This window comes from Muntiacus reevesi, chromosome 3, assembly GCF_963930625.1.
Source record: "Muntiacus reevesi chromosome 3, mMunRee1.1, whole genome shotgun sequence".
NCBI lineage: Eukaryota > Metazoa > Chordata > Mammalia > Artiodactyla > Cervidae > Muntiacus > Muntiacus reevesi.
The window spans coordinates 133,093,642-133,116,910 of NC_089251.1; the positions used below are offsets into that span (position 1 = coordinate 133,093,642).

The following is a 23,269-nucleotide window of genomic DNA, read 5'->3' on the forward strand; positions in this document are numbered from 1 at the left end:
CCTTCTATATATTTGGTGTCTCCACCCAAACTGGATTGAGAAGTTGATCAGCAAACTAGGTTCCTGCTTCTCCATTCTTTGGCCATTGAATAAAGTTTGTGCTGTTTCATGCTGCTACTCGCTGCATGAATCCCATCAGAGAAAGAACATCTCTGACCCAGATAAGGGGTCGTGGCCTGGGCTAGGACCCTGGTGCAGGTCTAGCCAACCAGTTTGGTATCTGTAAGAAGTGGGGTTTGGGAAAATACAGATGAAAGATTGAAGAAACTCAAGAAACTTTCTGGCTACCAGTTCAAAAACTGAGGCAAAATCCAATTTCCATCATTTTTAATATCATCTTCCATTACCTCTTATGCTCCATACACACAAAAGCATTATGAAAGCAATACGTAGTTTTATGAATAGTATTTATCACACCCCAGGTGGTGTTCTAAGTGCTCTTAAACATTTGTTCCATTTACTCCTCAGGGCAACCCTAAGAGTTGTGTACCGCAACATCACTTTATAAGAAGAAAGTCTAAGTGAATCACCTAACGCCACACAGGCTGTTAGTAACAAAGTTAGAACCTGAACCTAGTAAACTAACCCTGGATTGTGTGCTAATAATCAGGAGCTACTCAGCCTCTCTGAGAACAAATCCATCTCCATTTTGTAGATGAGAAAACAAAACTCCAAGAGGCTGGTGACTTGTTAAAGAATCTGCCTGCTAATGTAGGAGACATGGGGTTGACCCCTGGGTTGGGAAGATCTCCCGGAGGAGGAAATGGCAACCTACTCCAGTATTCTTGCCTGGAAAACCCCAGGGACAGAGAGTCTGCTGGGTTACAGTCCTTGGGATCAAAAAGAGCTGGACACAACTGAGCAATAAACACAAGACATGTCCCCAAGATCACCAAACTGGTGAGTATCAATCAAGGTAGTGATTATCATAAATGGCCCAAAGGTGGTATCCTAGAAGGAAAGCAAGGGCCATAGTCAAGAACAGGTATGGTGAGGAGGGGGAATGGCAGGGGAACTGCTGGCAAAATTCTTTTTCACCTCATTGATGGTGATATATGTATTAAAAAATGACTCTTGGGAATTCCCTGGTGATCCAGCAGTTAAGAGAACATTTTGCTTTCACTGCTGGAGCCCATATTCAACTCCTGGTCAGGGCACTAAGATCTTGCGAGCCACACAGCATGGCTGGAAAAAAAAAAGTTTCTTCAAGCTACAGATGTTTAATACACTTTCCACACAGGCATGGTTTATTACATTTATTTTTTAAAGTAAATATGTGCCTAGCACGGTGTGTAGCAAAAATGAGCTTTAGGAGTGTCCGAGAATGGAAGCACTTGAAGACCTGCAGGAACTCGTGCTCTGAGGAGGGGACAAAGGCTGGGCGTTAGTAAGAAGGTGCCCCTCGAGGTATCAGGATGGTACACGCTGCCCTCAGTGGATGGTTCATACATGAGTGAGGGCTGATGCTTTTCTTCCTGGGCCCTAGACGCTCCCCCAACTTAAATACACTGTTTACTGATCCAGATGTTTTGTTATGGGTTTTCTGCTCAGACTGCAGTAAGCTATTTCTTCCAGGAGTCCTGGCTCCTTTGAGACAGTGGCATTAGGAACCACGACCTTAGCATCAGTTATGTTCATTGCCCCGGGGTGTCATACCTCTTGCTGCTCTCAGTCGATAGAAGTAGTCATGTATTTTCTAAAGTGTGAGAATATTCCTTTTAAAAATTATTTTCTACTTTATTTTTATATTAACTAATTGCAATATTTACAAATGAAATATATAGACTTTGCTTCAAAATAGTGTTTAGGCATTGCAAGTGGGGAAAAAGTAGATAAAACTCAAGCAGTCATGAGATATTACAGATACACAGAATTTTACTATTTTGTGTTCATCCCAAAACATCCATAATAAAGATCTTTTAAAAATTTAGAAAACTACTTACAACTATATGCTAATTAACAACTTTGAAAACTTAACATAAAACGGCCAAATTCCTAGGGGAGGAAAATACTTTGCTAGAAATGACTTAGAAACATAGACGCTATTTAAGCTAAACCAATTATTAGAAATTATTATATTTATTGGTGTAAATTTTTGGACTAATCCACCTGCCGATAATTATGAACCCTGGACAAAAATATTTAAAAGGTCTATTTGAAGGTCCTGTAAAGCAACCAAAAGCTGGTGGGAACCAGAGGGGATCAACCTTCAAAGGGAAAGACGACGGTACGTCAAATCTCCAAAAACTGATCTACAGATTCAATGCAATGCCAATTAAAATCTCAAGAGGTTTTTACTGTAAAAACAGACTAGCTGATTCGAAAATTTATATGGAAATGCCAAGGACCTGGACATAGACAAGAAATCCTTCCAAAAGACTACTGTGAAGGACTCACACTACCCAATTTCACTATTTACTATTAATTTACAATAATCAAGACAGTGCCTATAACTAAGACAGTATAGACTGAAGATTATGAAAATTTAATGCTTTACTTTTAAAAAAGGTTATTTTCAAAATTCCATACATGATTTTTTACCTACACATAGGCAGGGTATAAAATAATGCATTGATGAAGTCAGTGATGGAAGAGCCGGAGATTCGTGTGAGCAAGGACTATTCCCAGCTCATCGCAAGCCTCGATCACAACTTTGTCAGCGGCAGAACCGGAAGGGGCAGCGATGTAGGCCACACCACTCTGGGAGGGGAAGACAGAGACTTCTCAAAATACAACCTCATGCCAAAACATGCCAGAATCAACCACTACCACTGCCAGCCCTAGTAAAGAGAGTAAGCTAACAACAATTCACATTAAAGACCGATTCATTTTCAAAGAGGCAAAATAACGGAATTTGGTCTATCCATACACCAAATGGAACAAATAATTCTCTAGCTATTATACATCATATCATCACAACTTACACATAACTCATAGAACTGAAAAAATCAGAAGCACTACTTCTAAAATAGTTGGTACATAATAACTAAGTCTATGCAAACACACACCAACTTTATACCTACCCTTTTAGCTCTGTCTACATTGTCCCGGAAAGGAAAGAAAGCATCAGAGCTGATGGAAACTTCATTAAGTTTGTCAACCCATTCCTTTTTTTCTGTCTCAGTTAACAACTCAGGGACCTCCTCAAACAGTGCCTTCCACTTGATCAAATCTTCACCCTGTAAGTAGGGGCAGAGGGGAAAGACAAGTATTATACCATTTTCAGTACTATCTGATACAAATCAGAATGCTGGAAAGTACTCTACAATCTACTTTTATTCTTATTCATATATGTAAGTCCTCTTCCAGGACTTACATCACAATTAGCTGTGTAATAATCAAGCAGAAAAATCAAGTATTAAAATCATTTTTAAAAAAGACTGTTTGGAGCACTTCCTGGTTACAAGGCATGTTCTCCAACACTTGTTGATTGCATTGTGGATTCCTATCCCTGGCTGGACAACCTAGTGGAGTTGACTCGCCCCCTCAGAAGACCAGGACTTAATTTTTATTTTGTAACCATTACCCATTAAGCACTTGTATTTCCAGAAACTGGGCTAAGTCCTACTTTTTTAGCAGGCTACCTAATACCTACAATTTTAATGCTCCTTCATACCTTCTTTAAGGGAGAAAACATGAAAGAACATGAAACATAACACAAATACACTGAGTTGTTAATGGAGTTTCTGGAGAATCTGGGGGCATTCACTACCTGCTATCAAGTAACCTGTACGCAATGTTGAATACACATCTATCACACAGCAAGCAACATGCCTGGCGCTGTGACAGGCTTCCAAGATGGGTGAAGAACAGTCCCTGCCATCAAAACTTAAAACCAGCAGGGGGTACAAGTATGCAAAACTAAACCAATGGCTGGAATCTAAGATGACAGATCACCTGTGGTGTCAGAAAGGGATAAAGAATGCCACAGAAAGGTAAACGAGACAGAGGTTGTTGAGATTACTAATTTTAGACAATCTAAAGCCTCAAGAAAAATACGATGGCCAAAAAGTTCATTCAAATTTCTCCATAACATCTTACAGAGAAACCTAAACAAACGTTTTGGCCAACCTGATACCTTTTCTCTTTGTAGTGATGATGACAGTTACACAGCAAAGGGTAAATCCCACTCAGTAACAACCCTTTTACCTCGCCGATAGTTCCAGTAACATACTGATCAATGGCATTGGAGATTTCTGCTCTTTTCACACCAGTTTTAAACTTCATGGAAAGCACTTGCGGGTGATGTCTAAGCCACCAATAGTTTGCCTTGTCACCTGCAAGCCGTGTGCAGTGTATACGAGACTGCTGTCCTGCTCCGATGCCAATAACCTGAAGAACATGGGCATTAAAATGAATACTTCTCCAACAACATGTTTCTCAATGGATTTTTTGTGCATAGTCCCCTCAAATCTATCAATTTTGTGGGGGGAGAAAAAAATCAGGCCAAACAAAGTACAAATAGTTTTAAAAGGTAAGGGTAACATATTTTATAAATACTATTCATGTTTTACTCTTCAGTGACATTTGAGGCATGACTATTAATATTACAGAAGTTTCTAGAACTTCTGGACATCAGCAGTAAAGTATGGTCTTACTGAACTTATTAGACCAGTAGCCACAATCTTCCAGATTTTTGTTATTACAGGTTAGCAATCTTTCAACAGTTTTTAGTCACTAAGTCATGTCTAGCTCTTTTGCAACAGTAGGCAATCACTAAAATGCTGAATTTGAAAGGGTTTTCCAGGTTATTAATATTAATTAATTCCAATTAATATCCACCCTCCCCTCCCACTTATGGGCCAAATAATTTAAGAAATGTCTAGAGAGGAGCTCAAGACGCTATGAGAAGAAATAGTGCTGAAGTTATTATGGCAAATCCAGCTTCACCCCAGAGCCAGCAGAGTCCTGGTGATGAACCACCTTGGTTCTACACCCTCTGGGCTGGTACACTAAGAAAGAAGTCCTCTAGCTTAACATCAGATTATAAGAGACGTTCAACATCTTGACTGTGGTAGTGGTCAGACAACCATATAATCTGTGTGGAGTGTTAAAAAAAAAAAAAAAAGGGTGCATTTTACTGTATATAAATTTTATAAATTTATACAATTTATATCAATAAAGTTGATTTTAAAAGATGATGCTAACCCCCAGCTTGCAGATTCTTAGTAAAATGACTTATAGAAATATAAATAAAAATAGCCTTCAAGCCGCAAAATAACGGGCTAGTACTTTCTACTTCCTCTTCGCTGGAAATACTACTGACAGGGAGGAGGGGAGTAAATAAACTAGTTCCGTAGGAGTTATTAACAGTTCTCGAATCCAAATGTGCCAGCTCATTCCAGGTAAGGAGCAAGTGGACCAATTCTAATACTTAATTCCAACAATACTTTGTAGTCATCACCGAGTAAATACTAACAAACCCAAAGAGAAAAACTTGGCAAAGTCTTCCTTTTCAAGCCAGTCCAGTTCTCAAGGCAGACGGATTTTTGAGTATCATTTTGTAAAACCGCAGTTTCCCCCCAAGGCGAGTCTGACAGCCTAGTTACCTGCCCGTTCTTGGCATAGCACACAGAGTTAGACTGAGTGTACTTGACAGCAATGGTGGCCACAGTGAGGTCCCTGAGCGCCGATTCCGGCAACTAGAAAAAACACAGAATAGTGAACTGGTGTTTCTGTTAAACTTTAACTTTTAGCATCCTATGTGTCATTTATTATAACAGGCCTATAATGCAGTTCTATCCTTCAGATGAGGGAATGAAATTAACTGTTCATTCAGTTCAGTTTCTCAGTCATGTCCAACTCTTTGCAACCCCATGGCCTGTAGCATGCCAGGCCTCCCTGTTCATCACCAACTTCTGGAGATTACTCAAACTCATGTCCATTGAGTCGGTGATGCCATCCAACCATCTCATCCTCTATCGTCCCCTTCTCCTCCCGCCTTCAATCTTTCCCAGCATCTGGGTGTTTTCCACATGAGTCAGTTCTTTGCATCGTGGCTGAAGTATTAGAGTTTCAGCTTCGGCATCAGTCCTTCCAGTGATCACCCAGAACTGATCTCCTTTAGGATGGAGTGGTTGGATCTCCTTGCAGTCCAAGGGACTCTCAAGAGTCTTCTCCAACACCACAGTTCAAAAGTATCAATTTTTTAGTGCTCAGCTGTCTTTATAGTCTTTCTAGTTCTTTATAGTCTTTATAACTGTTCATAGGAGACACTATCATGTTTTACTGAAAGGATCATATTTAATGTATTTGTCATGAAACTCTGTGCGATGCCTAATGCATCACACATTCAAACTGACACCATTTTTACAGCAATTTTGGCTTAAGCCTGTTTACATACTGCACTAGACGTGAAAACTATATCCACTCCAACACTGACAAACAGTATTTTCTCTATCACAGTATCAACAAATAACTGGAGATGCTATTAAATTTTATGTTCAGAAAAAACACTGAGAATAATTTGTACAGACACTACAATCAATTGTGATGCACACATATCCAAGGCTCTTCAAGCAAAATCATATTAGAATCATTTTTGGTTTGCCTAGAATATTCTAAGTAGAATGTATTAAAAAATGTATTATGAACTAAATACTGGTTCAAATAGAATGAAACAACTATGATAAATAAAAATGTCACTACTTTTACTATAAAGAGCAAATAAAATTGAAAAGAAGGATAATGGTTTATGCTGGTATGCTAAGTGGACAGAATATGTAAGCACAGCTAATTGGTAAATTAGCTAACTGAAAAACTGCTAAATCAAACTTCATCAAAATTAATACTTCTGCTGTTTGAAAGGTACTGTATTAAGGATAAAAGACAAGCTACAGACTGCAAGAAAATATTTGCAAATTACATATCCAGCAAAGAACTAGTATTCAAAATATGTAAAAACCTCTTAAAACTCAGTCACAAATCTAATTAGAAAATGGACAAAAGACATGAAGAGACATTTCAAGAAAAGGGACATACACATAAAAATGAACACACGAAGAAGGGAGAAGAAAATAAAGGAAGATAAATCCACCATTCTCATCCTTAGGTTCCAAATTTCTATTAAAAATACATGTGAACAAGTAGAAAGAACTTAGATAAATGATTAAAATCACAGACTTGTAAAAATATCCAAGACAGCACAGCCAGAAGCATAAAACCTCTCAATTTCCACTAAATTATTAATCAGTCCAATACCTATAAACCTACAAGGAAAACTTACAAAAATTAAGATTCTCAATAAATACGCACGGTTGTCAGCATGGGTACCATGGAATTCGGCTCAATGCCCTTTCAGTATTTTTAAAAATACGTTAACCAACCAGGTTAAAAAAAAAAGTGGAAAAAAAAAAAAAATCCAGAGCCCCATTTTACTGTGAGCTGCTTCAAGTAACACTGCTACCCCAGGACCTCAGGGTCTTTACCAAAGGAGTAGATTCCAAAAACCTGCAAGATATCTTCACTTATGATTCCTATATGTTCTTTTATTTTAGGGCACCATTAACTTTCAACAATACCAATGAAATACCCAGTAAATCAACAAAGATCATGCCTTAATCACTATATGCTTATTAATAGAACTACCCCGGTAAAGATTTTAAAGCCTATTTTCAACATTCTGCTTAAAGCCTCAGAACAAAGACCTGAGAACAATAGCCAACTCACTGTCCACTTCTGTTACAAAATGACTTGTGAAGAGATTAATCCTTTTCTAAGGGCAAACAGAAATACTGAACACAGAGCTCATAAAATATAAAGTACTGAGAGCAAAAGGCAAAGACCCCAGTGATAAAGGAAGCAACAGTGTGACTCTGCTTTTCCCTCCAGGCATTTTCCTAGTTGCAAGGCAGTAACTAAGAGGTAAATGAGCTAAGCCCTATGCTCAGCTCTAGGAAGGAAAATAACACTAACCAGATGCTCAAAGTATCTTTATGGTTTCTTTATATTATGGACAAAAAAACTGATCAACAGTCAATCTACGAAAGAAATGGAAAATTCTGAGTCAACCCAAGGATTATAAACCCAGGAGAAAGCCTCTCAGAGTGCCTGGAGAACAGTTCCAAACAGGTAAGAGTGTGGCAAGCATGTATTTGATGTAGGTGAAGGGGTATATGCAACCAAGCACACATCTCAGTAGAAGGTCACTGATATCCTTGAAGACCCACCTTAGTTAATGGTTTCAGTACTCTTCTAAATATGGGAAGATGCAAGAAACTGGGTTTCATAAAATCTCCTCAAAATATCTAAATTATCTGAGGGCCAGTTCCGTCAAGTTTCTCTAGAGCACAAAGTACCTCATCCTGAATTCCTTTCAGTGAATACAGTGGCTAAAGACTTGATTCTTACAGAAGTAGAGGGTAGGTAACCTTGTTAATTTTATGATCCGCTCCCTCTCTGTCTTACTTTCAACCAGGGTTTGGGAGGCATTTCTTGACTAATTTGTCCCATGGTGCTAGGAATGCTCACTCTGTTCAGGCAAGAATTTTGTTGATAGGCCACCTGGTGTGTTGTGACTGGACTGGTCCCTGTTAACAGTGACCAAAAGCCTCTGGGCCACATGTCTTACCTGTTATGGTACAAGAAATGGTTCCCTCTTTTTGCTTCTTCCCGTATCTACAGTTACACTGTCACAATCACTGACTTTATAGGAAGATATATTTGGTTAATCATTTCAACTCACTGCAAAGTCATCACTATTTTTATCGAATGTTCAGTCACACATTTGCAAGACAGAATGATATTGTAAAACAGGCAGAAATAAATAGTAAGAGTAATGTTAGCAAGATCATAAGTTTTAATCTATGAATTTCCATTATGTGCAGCCCAAAATCTTCCCACACTGTCTGATCAGTCTGCTCTGTACGAATCTCTATCTTTAAGGGACGTGATGTATTGGCAATATACATAAAGTTCACCCAAGATGTCTGCCCATACAAGGCAGGGTGGTGGGTCATTGTGACCCCTCACAGAACTTATCTTCTAAGGAATTACATGGTTGGGACCAGAAGAAAAAGTGGTCTTTATGATTGAGCAGGTAATTCTATCACTGGGGAGGCCTGGTTGGTACATAGCACAGATGCACAGTGCACACTCAAGGGGAGACAGGAGGCCAAGGGCAGAGAGCAAGTTTTATGCTTAAATTTTTCCTGTCTTGCCTTAAAAATGTGAATTTTTAGTTCATCTGTATTTCATGTCGAGTATTCAATCAAAAATGCCAGGCATACCAGCAAACAAGACCAGATAATGATGAAGTTAGTTACACATCCAAAGTAATGAGAAAAAAAAAGTACAGCCAACATCAGTTCTGGAGAAAATATCCTTTAAAACCGAAGGCCCAATCAGGAGATCTCAGAAAAACAAGTACCAGGTCAACCATTTCCTTACTGTGTAACCAAATCTCTTAATTATCCTCTATCTCACAATTTTGTGATCTTTACAATACAGATGACAGTGGTTATGCTCCACTCAGAGGGAGCCGTGCATATTAAATAATACCAAACATGTAATTAAAAAACAAACACCCAATCCAGTATTATCCTAGGAACATGTCCTTCTAAAATATGACAACAGGACAAAAGCAAACTCATTACTACATGTAAACATGGACTACAGCACTGAACGTGGAAAGAACCTAGATATCCGTCACAGTAGAGACGGCCATGTGGGCTTTCTGATGAAGATGTGGACCTCCGCTTACTGATACAGAAACATAATTGTAGCTTAATGCACGGAAAAAAGTCCAGTGATAAAAGACACGATCCCATTTACGTAGAACTGAAGATAACCAACGACATATACACAGATGCAAAAAGTTTCTAACATGGTTGGTCTTTTGCTCACTTTTTAAGTTCTCAAACTTACCTGACAAATCAAAGAAGGGCTAGCTCTTTGCGTATCGATCAGTTTTAAAATATGGGCCTTCATAAATACATAAGCATATAAATATTAAAAAACAGGTCTACTGAATTACTGGTATTCAGTTATTTTTCAGACTTACATCTTTATTCTTGGTAACAATGTTGCTAAACAGTGACCTGTTGACGACACTATTATTTCTCTTCTGGCTTAAGCGAAGACCAAAAAGAGTTCGAACTTCATTTTCATCTGGACTGTAAGACTGGTCCATCTAAATAAACACAAATTTAAAAAGTTAAGAGTAAAAAAATCTACATCTCTCAAAATCTTTCACTCACTTAATTTATGTTCAAGGTATATTATTACAAGCAAAGTTATATGCATTTTTTTTTTCCCTTGACTTAAGCAGGTACAAGATCATTTCAGAATGGATGTAATAGAATGGCAAGGCACCAATATTTTATTCCAAAACTTTATAGGCTTTATAACCTCACAGGATTTTGTAACTTACACCAACATAATATAATCAATGATTCCAACAGAGAATTTCAGGTTTCAGTAACTGAAAGCACTACCCACATGGTTTTTTTAAAAAAAAAAAACAAACAGAAAACAGTAGATAAAACAAATTGGCTACAAAACAGGCGGTGGCACAAAAATTAACCACTAATTTTCTTTTCTTTCTAACAATGTATTACAAATACTCAGCCAAGATTAAAAAGTTCAATGGAGAATAGCATTTGTAGTATGTGTCTTTGTCATTTGAAAAGGAGTATGTCATTCACGGCTCTCTTGACCTCTTCCAGATTTTGATCTGAAATGATGGGACATGGGAATAACCTGTGTCATAATACTACTCTCTCCCCAGACATTTTTCTATACTTACACAGTACAGAAAGCACTGATAACCTGTAACTTAGAAGCATGCCTTCCTATTAATTCTACTTAATTTGCATTTTCATGGATTCTAAAATGGTCCTTTTCTTTTCTATTATAAAATTTCTAAAACTGAGATGTGCCCACCTATAACTGACATAAAAAAACTTGCCACTGGTCAGGCAGAGGAAACAATTTTTTCATGGTTGTAATTATGTGTCTAGGTGCAAACTTAGCCAGACTCCCAAACAAAATACTGAGGAAGCCCTGGTATTCTGACACCCTGAAACATGACACTGTCTTGTGCTGAATATGAATATCAATCGAGTATTTTCTGAATATGCACAGACTATGTATTTCAGGAAAGATGAGCAAGAAATTGAAGATATTACTTTTAAAAAAGGTAACAGAGTGGCAGAAGGAAAGATTTCAAATAACCTTGAATACCTTTTGAATAGGAAACTATTTTAGATAAATTACTTTTTAAAAAGTTAAGAGAAAGGGTGAGAAAGCTATCTTGATCTGAAACTCAAAAAATTAACAGGAAGAAAAAATCTGCAGGATTAAGGATAAAGAAATCATAGTAAAGAAGGATTAATTAGAAGGGTTATCAGTATAAAGGAAAGATTAAATATGGGGAAAAATAAAAGAACAAATTACTACTGCAAATATGAATTGTACTAACCTGAAGAACACAGTAATTCCCATTTTTCTTTTTGGAAAGTATTCTCAAAGCTTCATTTTCATATCCCGGGGCAATAATACCATCAGATACCTATACACGTATCAACATTAGATATTAATTTCTATTTAAAAAAATCAGAGAATACCTCTTAAACAATCTAGACATACTTTGCTGTCATAAATAATGCAGCAGCAGTTTCTGGTTTCTACCTCCAATAGATAATACAAACACTACACTTGGAAAAGATGAGTCTGTGCTAGAAGACAACTTTTTACAGCTAATCTTATCTCATTAGTGTCATTTTGGTTGTCTGTTTCAATTTTAAGGAAGAATACATGAATGATCTGCTGTGATACATGTATCTTAGGAAGACACATGACTTTTTTAACCATTCTGTTCAGGGGTTGTTTTGCACTAATTAGACAGAGCATGTTCTTCCAGTTCTGGCTCTGCTAGAACCTGGCTAAATGATCTGAGGTAAGGCAGGCTCCTCAACAGCAAGAGAAGGGATTCAGAGGAAATCAGAGATTAACACAGTATAGCTAAAGACACAAAAGGTACAAAAGTCACAGCTCACACCCCAAGCCTCATGCTATATATAACCTATAAAGCGGCATGCCAGCTCCACTGCAGCTGGGGATGGTAGGGGTGATGATAAGAAGCCCTGAGATGAAACTAAATATGGTCAAGCCACAGACCCTGTTAGCCTTAATTGCTAACTTATTTCCTTCCAAGCTACCTGAGCTAAATTCATTCTTCTTCTGTCTCCCCAACCCCCAACAACCAGCCCCGCCCCCCCACCTTTCTGGAATGCGTGTTTGGCACTCCATTGATGGGGGTTACTTTTTCAGAGTAGGTTATAACTTCCCCCACTATACAGTCTCTCTCTTTCATTACAGACCTAATGGAGGTTTACAGTCAGCTTCAGAAATAATAATTTGGCATTAAAATAATGACTAGAAAATTTAAAAGACTTAAATATGTAAAACCTTATATTACAATAGCCAAATACAAATGGTATACATTATGGTTTCAATAAACACTATGTGAAATTTGGCTCTACTCAGTTATATATGGATCAAGATACAGAATTCCACTAACCTCTCTGGAGATAATTTTGGCAGTAGGGACATCGCAAACATCAGATAATGCAACAAAGTCACCAAAGGAAGACATCCTATCAGCCCCTGTAAATAAAAATTAAAACGTAGTATTTATCACAGATTATCCTTATACAGAAAAAAATAACATTCAAAAAACCCAAAAGTGATCACATAAAATCTAACTTACGATTTAAACAATGATTAATAAGTTCTTTAATTGAAGTAATCAGTAAGAAATATTCTTTAATTTTACCTTCTAGAGCAACATTTTGTAAAGGGCCTAATAGTAAACATTTTTTAAGCTTTGTGATCCCTGTTTCAACTCTGAGGTTGGAACAATCACCGACAATACTATATTACCCTACTCCAATTGAACTATATTGACAAAGATGGGTGGTGGGCTGCACTAGCCCATTGAGTAATAGCTTGCTAACCCTTGCTGTAGAAGGCAAACTATGATAAAGTATCTCAATAATCTCCCATTAATGTTATTATAATATTCACAGGCTCTTAAACTCATGAATTAGACATTTGTGAATTATGTAAAATATTAACTTTAACCAAATTCAGTGTACTTCAATAACTACAATTTAAGCAATACAAATACAATACAAAATCAATAGCCTAATCTGAAATTTTATGTACCAAATTCCAATTGTGTTCCCCTTTATTACAATACTAAAACACACATTTTTATAAATAAAAATTTATTCCAAGGCTCTCATAGTTATTCTGAAGTACTAATAAAAAATGAATAAAATAATTTGAAATCTTTTAACAAAAAGGATATTTAAGATAAAATATTACTTTTCCTCTTAAAAAAAAAAGAAAAAAAACAAACTACATGCTATTATTCTTCTGACCTCTTGCTCTTGCATATGCAGTGGCTATAGGTGTGAGGGTTTTGTACAGATCATTGACCATACAGACGCTGGCTTCGTCTTCACGAAGTGGAATTCCAACGGCAGCACCTGGTATAGAGACCATTAATAAATCAAAAATCTCAGAGTTACCACTTGTGAATTCCTACATTAGGACAACATTTTTCCAAACATCTGGTCTACGCAGGGTCCTTTCTAGTGCTTAGGCCAAATTAAACAAAAATCTACTTGGCCAGATAATTAAATGCCAAAATATAACTGCAGGAGAGGGTGAAGCAGGGGAGTATCTCTCCTCTCGGGCCTCTGAAATACAGCCACCGAGTCTGCCAGCACCAGGCATGTGTATGGAGCTGCTTTACTTCATTACCGACTCTTTCTCTGTCCTGCCTGACACACACTAATTTCCTGCTGCTCCCACTGTTTGAACATCCAAACAATATCTGTGAACTAATTATGTGGTGAATTGTCAGTGGGAGTTATAAATAAGTTGTAAAGTTGACTGAGACACAGAAGCAAAAAGGTCTCTCAGACAATGGCCATAGAAAGTTACAAGTGTCGTAACAAATTCTTGATGTCCACTCAGTTAAATTTTCAACCATGTGGAAAAATTTTAGTCATTTTGCATTAGGCAACATCACTTTTATTTTCTAAAACATGCTTCCACTACAAATAGAACTATTTCCTGACCTTCCTATCTTATAACAATATTACACATTATTTTTATGTAAATAATATGTGGGCATGTTATTGTTATCTGATTTTATCCCATTACTATGTTGATATCATTATTAATCAAAAGTGGCTTCGGACTTCCCAGGCTGTTTACATTTGCTTTAGATCTTGTCAAATTTCTAAAAAATTTAAAAAGTTCATTTTGAACAGTTCCAGAGAATCCCAGGGTGCAATGCTTTACCTGCTGGGCTAACATGTTTGAAAGAAGCAGCGGCTGGAAGGCCTAAAGCTTCTTTGAGCTCCTTCACCAGCTGCCAGGCGTTCAAAGCATCACACAAGTTTATAAATCCAGGGGCTCCATTCAGAACTACATGTAAAAATACACATGAACAAGCAAGGTCAATAAGATCAGATGCGTACATTTCCTAGAAAAAAATTTAAACATATAAAGACGCACAAAAATGCTTCAAAAGAAGTATAATGAAGAGGCGAACAGAACTCAAGGAGATGAGTGAATAAAGCACCAGAGTCTGAAACCATCTTACCAAACACACATACACACACACACAGAAATGTATGAACATAAATATGAGCACACACCATGAAGACCAAAGCCAGCCAATCCATAAATAAATCAGCAGAGAATTCAGAACAGGAAAAAGTACAACTAGACTAGCAATCATCAGGGATCCACTTCAGTACAAAGCTAAGATAAAATAATTGTTGCAACTTAAGTGTACAATTTTGTTGCGACTTAAGTGTACAATTTTAGAGTATTTATAAAATAGTACTGGAGAAGGAAATGGCAACCCACTCCAGTATTCTTGCATGGAGAATCCCATGGAGAGAGGAGCCTGGGGGGCTACAGTGCATGGGGTTGCAGAGTTGGACACGACTGAGCATAGTATTTTAAAGTTGTAAGTCATGACAGTTTAAGAAATAATGTTATAAACTAAAGCAGGAGCTTAGTGGGTGGGAGAGATGGAGGGGACATTTGTTGGACAGGGGAGGGGGTCCTCTTCTTTTAATCGGATTCAGCAGGTTTGGGTTCAAGTTGAAATGCAGTTAAAAAGGAGTCTACAAGTTTTTTGCTGCCTATTTTCTTAACAGTGGAAGGATTTTTAAAAGTCAAAATCTTATGGATAAATATTTACAAGAAGTTTAGCATACTCACACAAAATAATGGGCCACCAATTAAAAACAACTTAACAATTTCATTTCCTCTGTGTTATCTTTGATAGCAGATACTTTCACAAGCAAAACTTTGCCAAGTATCTACTGAGGGCCTACTATAATGTTAGGCACTGTTCTAGGAACTTGGGATGTTATCAGTGAATAAAACAGTTCCTCCCAAATTACTGTCATCATGAAGCTTATGAGGGGAGTCAGAAAGGTAACTAAATGTGTAATAAAATTATACAACAGAAAATTAGGTATTTACCCAAATGAATTGAAGACTTGCGTCTATACAAAAGCATGTACAAAAATCTTTATAACAGCTTTATTCATAAACTGCCAAACAGCATCCTTCTATTTTTGATGTCTTTCAATAGGTGAATGAATAAATGTACATTCACACACTGAAATATTATTCCACAATGAGAAGAAATGAGCTATCAAAAGACATGGAGGAACCTTAAATACAAATTGTTAAGTGAAAGAAGTCAGTTTGAAAAGACTACATATTGTTTGTTTCCAACTATATGATATCTGGAAACAGCAAGAGTATACAGACAGTGAAAAAATCAGTGGCTGCCTGTGGTTAGTTAGAAGGCTGAAGGGGAGGAGTTCTTAGGGTGGTAAAACTATTATGCAAGATAGTATCAGGTTTCCCTAGTGGCTCAGTGGTAAAGAATATGCCTGCCAATGCAGGAGACCTCGGTTCGATCCCTGGGTTAGGAAGACCCCCTGGAGGAGGTCATGGCAACCCACTCCAGTATTCGTGCCTGGGGAATCCCCATGGATAGAGGAGCCTGGCGGGTTACAGTCCACGGGGTCGCAAAGAGTTGGACACGACTGAGCAATGAAGCACAACAAAACAGAACCAAAAACCTGTAAAACTCTCTTTATTACTCTACAAATCCTTAAGCCCTGACTACTTTCAAAGAATTATATCATTCTTAGTTCCTAACCTCTCATTATTTTGGCCCATTTCAACTGGGCTGCCAGATCGATCCATTATTCCAAAGAAATTGCTTTTTTATAACATTCTCCAATCAAATAGCCACTGCTCTCAGCAGCCCTGTTTCCTCTGATGGTTCCGTTACTGCCACCTCAAGGTTTGGTCCTAACCATCTTACTGAAATCCAGACCATCTCATCCTGTCCCAACATCTTCAAAACAAATATCCACACAAAGGTACTCCAATCTGTATCTTCAACTTGACTTCTCTTCAAAACCCTGGATTATTGCAATATTTTTTGTTTACAAGTCCCACTGGCAACTCAAATTTCAGGCAATTATAAAAGGAAACAGTGTCAGACTTTATTTTTTTGGGTTCCAAAATCACCGCAGATGGTGATTGCAGCCATGAAATCAAAAGACGCTTACTCCTTGGAAGGAAAGTTATGACCAACCTAGAGAGCATATTAAAAAGCGGAGATGTTACTTTGCCAACAAAGGTCCGTCTAGTCAAGGCTATGGTTTTTCCAGTGGTCATGTCTGGATGTGAGAGTTGGACTGTGAAGAAAGCTGGGCGCCGAACAATTGATACTTTTGAACTGTGGTGTTGGAGAAGAATCTTGAGAGTCCCTTGGACTGCAAGGAGGTCCAACCAGTCCATCCTAAAGGAGATCAGTCCTAGGTGTTCAATGGAAGGACTGATGTTGAAGCCGAAACTCCATGGCCATCTTATGCGAAGAGTTGACTCATTGGAAAAGACCCTGATGCTGGGAAAGACTCAGGGTAGGAGGAGAAGGGAATGACAGAGGATGAGATGGCTGGATGGCATCACCGACTCGATGGACATGAGTTTGAATAAACTCTGGGAGTTGGTGATAGGGAGGCCTGGCGTGCTGTGGTCCATGGGGTCGCAAAGAGTCGGACATGACTGAGCGACTAAACTGAACTAATAGGAGGCATCATGCAATTCATTTTCTAAAAAGTGAATCACGTCTGACACAATAGAGAGAACAACACATACACACCCAGACCTGGCAAACCATGCCAGGTATCCTCAGCCTTTACCTGTGATAGGGAGCTTGGGCTTCAGGGTATACAGCTGGGCAGGAGTCTGATGAGGGTTCATTCCATACCTCAGGGGCATCTGAGATACTCCTTTACTGTACTCTTTCCTGAAGTAATCTGAAATTGCTTCATCATACTGTGCTGTATGAGTAAAAGCCTAAAAAAAAGTTAAGGTTTGTGAAATACCCACAGTATTTCCCAAGTGAGGTTAAAACCACATCTGAGGTTAAAAATCGTTTTCAAGTGCTACACATCCAACTACACTCACAAGCCCACACACACATCCATGCAGGAAAGACACCAACTAATACTAAACAGCGCAAAGAATTACTCCCTTTCCACTTCGCTTTCAATTTTCAGACAGAAGAACTCTCTGAATGTTGGTCTCTCCATTTCTAATAAAAGGATAACGGCTCCAAGCAGAGCCCTGGCAGGTGATGTGATGTGGTGAGAACGGAGTATTGCTGGTTTTGCAAACACCGCACCAGATAAAAGCGTGCTCCCACCTTCAAGGCTAATAGGCGTCTTGTCTCCAAGGATGTGTCTTTGCTGTCGGAGTCCTGCATCTCTGAGGCTACAGCTGCATAGTCCTCCGGCTCACACACTACCGTCACTCGAGCGTGGTTTTTGGCTGCTGCTCTCAAAAGAGTCACCCCTCCTTTGAAGAACAAACGATGATTTGCATTTTCATCACAAAGAGATGGACACGACTTAGTGACTAAACAACAACAATCCAGAGACTATCTTTTACTCCTTCAACAGTGAACACTGGGACTTCCCTGGTGGCTCAGACGGTAGAGACATTTCATTTACTGTGTAAACAGTCTTCAAATATGGTTTTTCTAACTTACCAATGTCAATATGTTCAACTGCCTCTTCAACAGTTACACCTGGAGAAGCCACTGTCTTCACAAAGGGATACAGATTACAAACAACAACTCTGAAACAAAGAGGAATTCAGCTATCATTAAAAAGCGGAAACTTCCACTATTTACACGTCAGGAGCTGCTGATCAAAACCCCTAATGATCTAAAATATGAACTCCGAATTTGACATTTTAAAGTTCTAAAAAGTTACAGAGAAACATCAGGGTCTCTCATGGTTGCAGAGCACCGGGAAACAGAAGGGGCCAGAGTCAGCAAATGCTCTCAGTACATGTTATTCCCACCAAGTCATAACGAAATGTTGCTGCCTGGGTGACCTTAGCTAGCCACTGTACTATCAAGCCCTAAAAATTAAAAAATTAAAAGCCTAAAAATTAAAAAAAACATATATAGGCATAAATCTTCATTATATTTTTTTTTCCTTTTTTTTTCCATTATATTTTAAAATGTCTTCTTAGAAATAACATCAAAAGCACAAGCATATAAGTTGGATATTACCATAATTTAAAACATTTATGATGGTCAAATGATACCATTAAGAATATGAAAACAATCTACAGAATGGGATAAAATGGATTCTTACAACTCGATAATAAAAAGATAGATAACTCAATATAGCAGAAACTAACACAACATTGTAAAGCAATTACATTTAAATTTTTTAAAAATGGGCAAAGCATCTGAACAGACATTTCTCTGAAGGTATACAAATGAATACATTTCTCTGAAGGTATGCACATGAAAAGATGCTCAACATCATTAGGAAATGCAAATCATAATCACAAGAAACCTGTATTATACTCACTAAAAATGTAAAAAAAAAAAATCGATAACAAATGTTGGTGAAGATACAGAGAAAGAAGGACCTTTGTACACTGCCAGTGGGAATGTAAATTGATGAGGCCTGGGAAATAAGTCTGGCAGCTCCTGAAAAGGTTAAAGAGTTACCAGATAACCATGAAATTAACATCCCCAGGTATATGCCCAAGAGAAATGAAAATATATGTCCACACAAAAACTTGTACACAAATGTCCAGTTTCTTTAGTTAGTATATCCAAAAGTGGAAACAATCCAAATATCCATCAACTGAGAGTATATCTACATAAGAGATTACTTTTCAGCAATAAAAAAATGAATCAATGATATATGCTATAACATGGATGAACTCTAAAAACATGCTAAGAAGCTAGTCACAAAGGACCATATATTATACAACTTCACTGACAGGCAGTGTTCATTGTATATCCAGAGAGACAGAAAATAGACTGTTGGTTGCCTAGGTTGTTGGGGGATATGGAGATTGAACGTTAATGGGCAGAGTTTTCGGGCAGGAGGGAGAGTGCCAGAGGGAAGTGCAGTGATGAATATATTCTATTAACTGTGGTGGTAATTGTGCAAACTCTAAATATACTAAAAACTACTGAATTATCTATTTTAAACTGAGGAATTATATGGTATATGAATTATATCTGAATAAAGCTATTATACCTATGCAACAAAAAGAAACAATTAATACCATTATGCAAATAACTAAGTTACTTATATGCACGACAATTTAGATCATAATTTTTAAAAAAAGCAACGGCTGTTTAAGCATAATTATCTATTTCAGTAATATAAATTAGGCAAAATCAAAATGCTTGCCCACATACAATGTCACAAACAAGAACCTCAATAAATGTTTACAGTAAGTAAACAGGAAGCTAAGCCTAATGCTAACCTTGATATTTAAAAAGAGACACCAGATTTGGCTTCTTTGTCTTTGATCCTTAATGTAGTACAAGTTCAACTCTGAAATTTTTTACCTTATAAGATCGAAATCAAGTTTGGCCATGTCAGCACTATCTTCTGGGATATTACGAGCCAAGATTCCTAATTCAACAAAGTTAAAGTATTAGGTTCAAAAAACAAGCCAGAATAAGGCACTTCTTTCTAACATGACTGGATCAAGCATGTTAAAGCCCCTAGCACTGCCTAATTAATACCAGACAGTACAAAATTAGGATTAGTGAGTATACTTAAAAACTGCATCAGTTCCCGATTCCCTTTTTCTTGAGCAACAAAATGTACAAGAATTTTCACCTGTTGTCAGTTCCATCCGTGCATATACTCCCATAAGTAGTAAAGCATTTAAAAAGATTCCTTTGAAAGTCAGTTACACTGTGACGCTTTATTCCAAGCTTGAACCACAGCAAGAGTTTTTTCACACTTTAAAACTTAAGTATTTTCATTAACTCCAGCAGGAAATAAACTCTAAATTATTTAGCAGGCCGGGACTAACAGCAACCAGAGGAATCCATCAGGTAATAAAGCAAACAAGACTGTATTTTAAACATTCTAATGTATTATGAACTTTAGCAGCGGATATGACAAAACCAACATAACCTCACAAGTTTTTGTTTTTTTTTTTTTTAGCTATGATCTGCCTTTTCCTTATTCCTGCTTATTCTATTAACCACAAGATGATATGGAAAAACCCCAACAAACTTTTTGGCCAACCCACTGCAAAGTTTATTGAAAACCACTGACCATTTTAAATTGAAGATAACCAACCACTTACCAGCATGGACTGCAGGATGCAAGGTTTTTACACGCCCGCCTAGCATTTCAGGAAAGCCAGTTATCTCAGAGACATCTCTGAAAACAGACAAACTGAATATTGCTACCGTTTCTGCTGAGTTTCATTTTACATTTTATACCATTTCAAAGCATCTTCCAACATTTGTTCAGAGCCTGGATTTTCAGAATTCAGAAAATGAATCATAAGCCATACTAATGAAATATAAGAAATAAATTCAACTCACAAGTAATTTGACAATATATAACACAATTATTAATATCCTTATCTCAGGAACAGACTAAAAGGGATAGCAAGGATTTAGCCTTTTGGATTGATCTACATAAGTTAAAAAACCTTTACATTGAAAAAAGAAAAAAATAACATAAAAATGTAAGCTGGAAAAGATATTCACAAAGTACGACCCAGGGTCAAATAAAAAACAGCATTTAAGTATCAATCCATATCCCCAAATTGACCTGAACACTTTCTCTGGCCGAATTTACAAGCAAATTTTTATTTATTTTTCTTAAAAATTTATTCATTTATTTTTGGCTATGCTTGCTGGGTTTTCCTCGCTTCCCACAGGCTTTCTCTAATTGCAGCAAGTGGAGGCTATTCTGCAATTGTGGTAGACTTCTCATTACCATGGCTTATGTTGCAGAGCCACGGGCTCTGGGACACCCACGCTTCAGCAGCTGTGGCACAGGGGCTCAGCGGCTGCACAGCCTGTGGAATCTTCCTGGAGCAGGGATTGAACCTGTGTCCCCTGCACTGGCAGGGGGATTCTTCACTACTATACCACCAGCAAAGCCCCCCAAGTTTTTGAAAACCCACAACATGTGGGGATAAAAGCAAAACTATCTGTCTTCTGTATGAGCTATGAAATAAAGACCATGCTTATAAAAACCCTGGAAGAAAAGACATCAACATGTTGTACATGACTACCACAGATACTGGGGGAAGAGAGGTTGAATCTTAAGAGTTGAGTTTTAATGATGTGAAGTTTCACTAAATAGCCAGTCAAAACAGATCATGTGGGGCAAATAAGCCCCAGAGCCACAGCTTTCAGTGAAGTCTGTGAGCACTAGGGCCCAGAGCTTCTCTTATGGGTCCAAGAGAAGACAGGGTGATGAGAAGCCCCTGCACTATAACTAGACATTAGCCCCTAACTCACTGCAACTAGAGAAAGCTTGCTGGCAGCAACAAAGAGCCAGCACAGCCAAAAATAAATCATTTCTTAAAAAAAAAAAAAGATCATGAGCATCCTGAAAATCACAACTCCTTTCTTGCACAACAAACAATGCACCTAATTTAATGTGTTATAAGATTCGGCTGAGAGGGCAGGGGCTCTGAAATGAGGGCTCTGGAGGTCCCAACTCCTTACTCTGTAAACTTGAAAATAAGTTTAAGTTTAAGCCTCATCTTCTGCAAAAGGTGGTTTAACTTAACAATCTCACAGCACTGCTGGGAGGAGCAAATAACGTTATGTCATGCAGCGAATAGAATAGAGTACTTTCTGGTCAACGTCACCAAACTACGTTTGGATTGGACTTAACTGTTAAAAAGCAAGTTGTGCCTTACCTGACCGCCAAACCAGCATCTCTGAGGGCGTTTGCAGTCCCTCCAGAGGCGATCAGATTCAAACCAACAGAAGCTAAGTTCCTGGCAAACTCCACAAGGCCAGTTTTGTCAGAGACACTAAATAAAGCTGAAACAAAAGACATTTCGCATCACTCTCAGTACAAGACATTCTGTGCTTCAGAGCCCAGGGGGTCCAGGGGCGGCGGAGCGGCTTGGAGAGGGCAGTCGCGAATCTCACGGTCCCCACTACTCAGACTTTGGCCCGGGGTCGGGTCCGCCGCCAGCGAGCCGCACTCGAGCGCGCGGGCCCGGGCCTGCCGACCGCCGCGCCGCCCCTCACCCAGCCAGGGCCCCGCTGCTCCCACCCGGCCGCCGCCATTGCCGGGGTGAGGGCGCCGCGGGGCACGGAGGCCGACGGCGCGGCTCCGCAGGGCGCCGAGGACCTCACCGAGCTGGCCGGGTGCCATGGCTGCAGGCGGCAGGGGTCCGCGGACAGGCTGGGGACAACAGCGGCGACAACACGTGCACAAGGAGGCGGTGCGGCCAGAATTTATCCCGGAAGGAAGCGGGGCGGGCCCTGTGAGCACCTGATCCGTCACGTGATCCAACCCGCCCGTGTTCAATTGCAGAATTGGCGCCTCAGGGCTGTAAGGGAAAGAGGGATTGGCTGCAGCTGGCTGTCTAAACACTTAACTTTAAGGGATCGCCGCCAGCAGTCTCATACTCTGGGAGTTTTTATCCTTGCCATCAAAATGTGGTCGTCCCAGGCCCCTGGAGCTAACTCTTGTTGCCCAGGGCAACCTGTCCTAGAGGCTGAAGTGTAGTTAAAAGTGTTGAAAGCTCTGATAGAAAAGTCAGTTCAGTTCAGTTTAGTCGGTCTGTCGCATCCCACTCTTTGCGACCCCGTGGACTGCAGCACTCCAGACTTCCCTGTCCATCACCAACTCCCGGAGTTTACTCAAACTCATGTCCATGGAGTAGA

General features: G+C 38.7%; 1 protein-coding gene across 4 annotated transcripts in view; it reads right to left on the reverse strand.

Annotated features, from left to right (window-relative positions):
• The window catches only part of ATIC (5-aminoimidazole-4-carboxamide ribonucleotide formyltransferase/IMP cyclohydrolase), a 29,297-nt gene extending 6,441 nt beyond the window's left edge, over nt 1-22,856 (reverse strand). The window contains exons 1-16 of one of the 4 annotated variants that reach the window (XM_065930638.1): nt 22,736-22,856; nt 22,288-22,414; nt 20,707-20,783; nt 19,952-20,018; nt 18,113-18,201; nt 17,768-17,919; nt 17,262-17,418; nt 14,317-14,442; nt 13,386-13,493; nt 12,521-12,606; nt 11,420-11,509; nt 10,001-10,129; nt 5,550-5,642; nt 4,150-4,332; nt 3,024-3,179; nt 2,546-2,700 (exon numbers count right to left, since the gene is read on the reverse strand). In XM_065930638.1, the coding sequence (XP_065786710.1) occupies nt 2,581-2,700; nt 3,024-3,179; nt 4,150-4,332; nt 5,550-5,642; nt 10,001-10,129; nt 11,420-11,509; nt 12,521-12,606; nt 13,386-13,493; nt 14,317-14,442; nt 17,262-17,418; nt 17,768-17,919; nt 18,113-18,201; nt 19,952-20,018; nt 20,707-20,783; nt 22,288-22,414; nt 22,736-22,754 (1,779 nt within the window). In that variant the 5' untranslated portion in view covers nt 22,755-22,856 and the 3' untranslated portion in view covers nt 2,546-2,580. Of the gene's footprint in view, nt 1-1,857; nt 2,701-3,023; nt 3,180-4,149; nt 4,333-5,549; nt 5,643-10,000; nt 10,130-11,419; nt 11,510-12,520; nt 12,607-13,385; nt 13,494-14,316; nt 14,443-17,261; nt 17,419-17,767; nt 17,920-18,112; nt 18,202-19,951; nt 20,019-20,706; nt 20,784-22,287; nt 22,415-22,735 lie in introns of those variants that run through there. The other 3 variants (XM_065930637.1, XM_065930636.1, XM_065930639.1) reach the window with 3 other exon arrangements.
• Between the last annotated feature and the right edge of the window lie 413 nt (nt 22,857-23,269).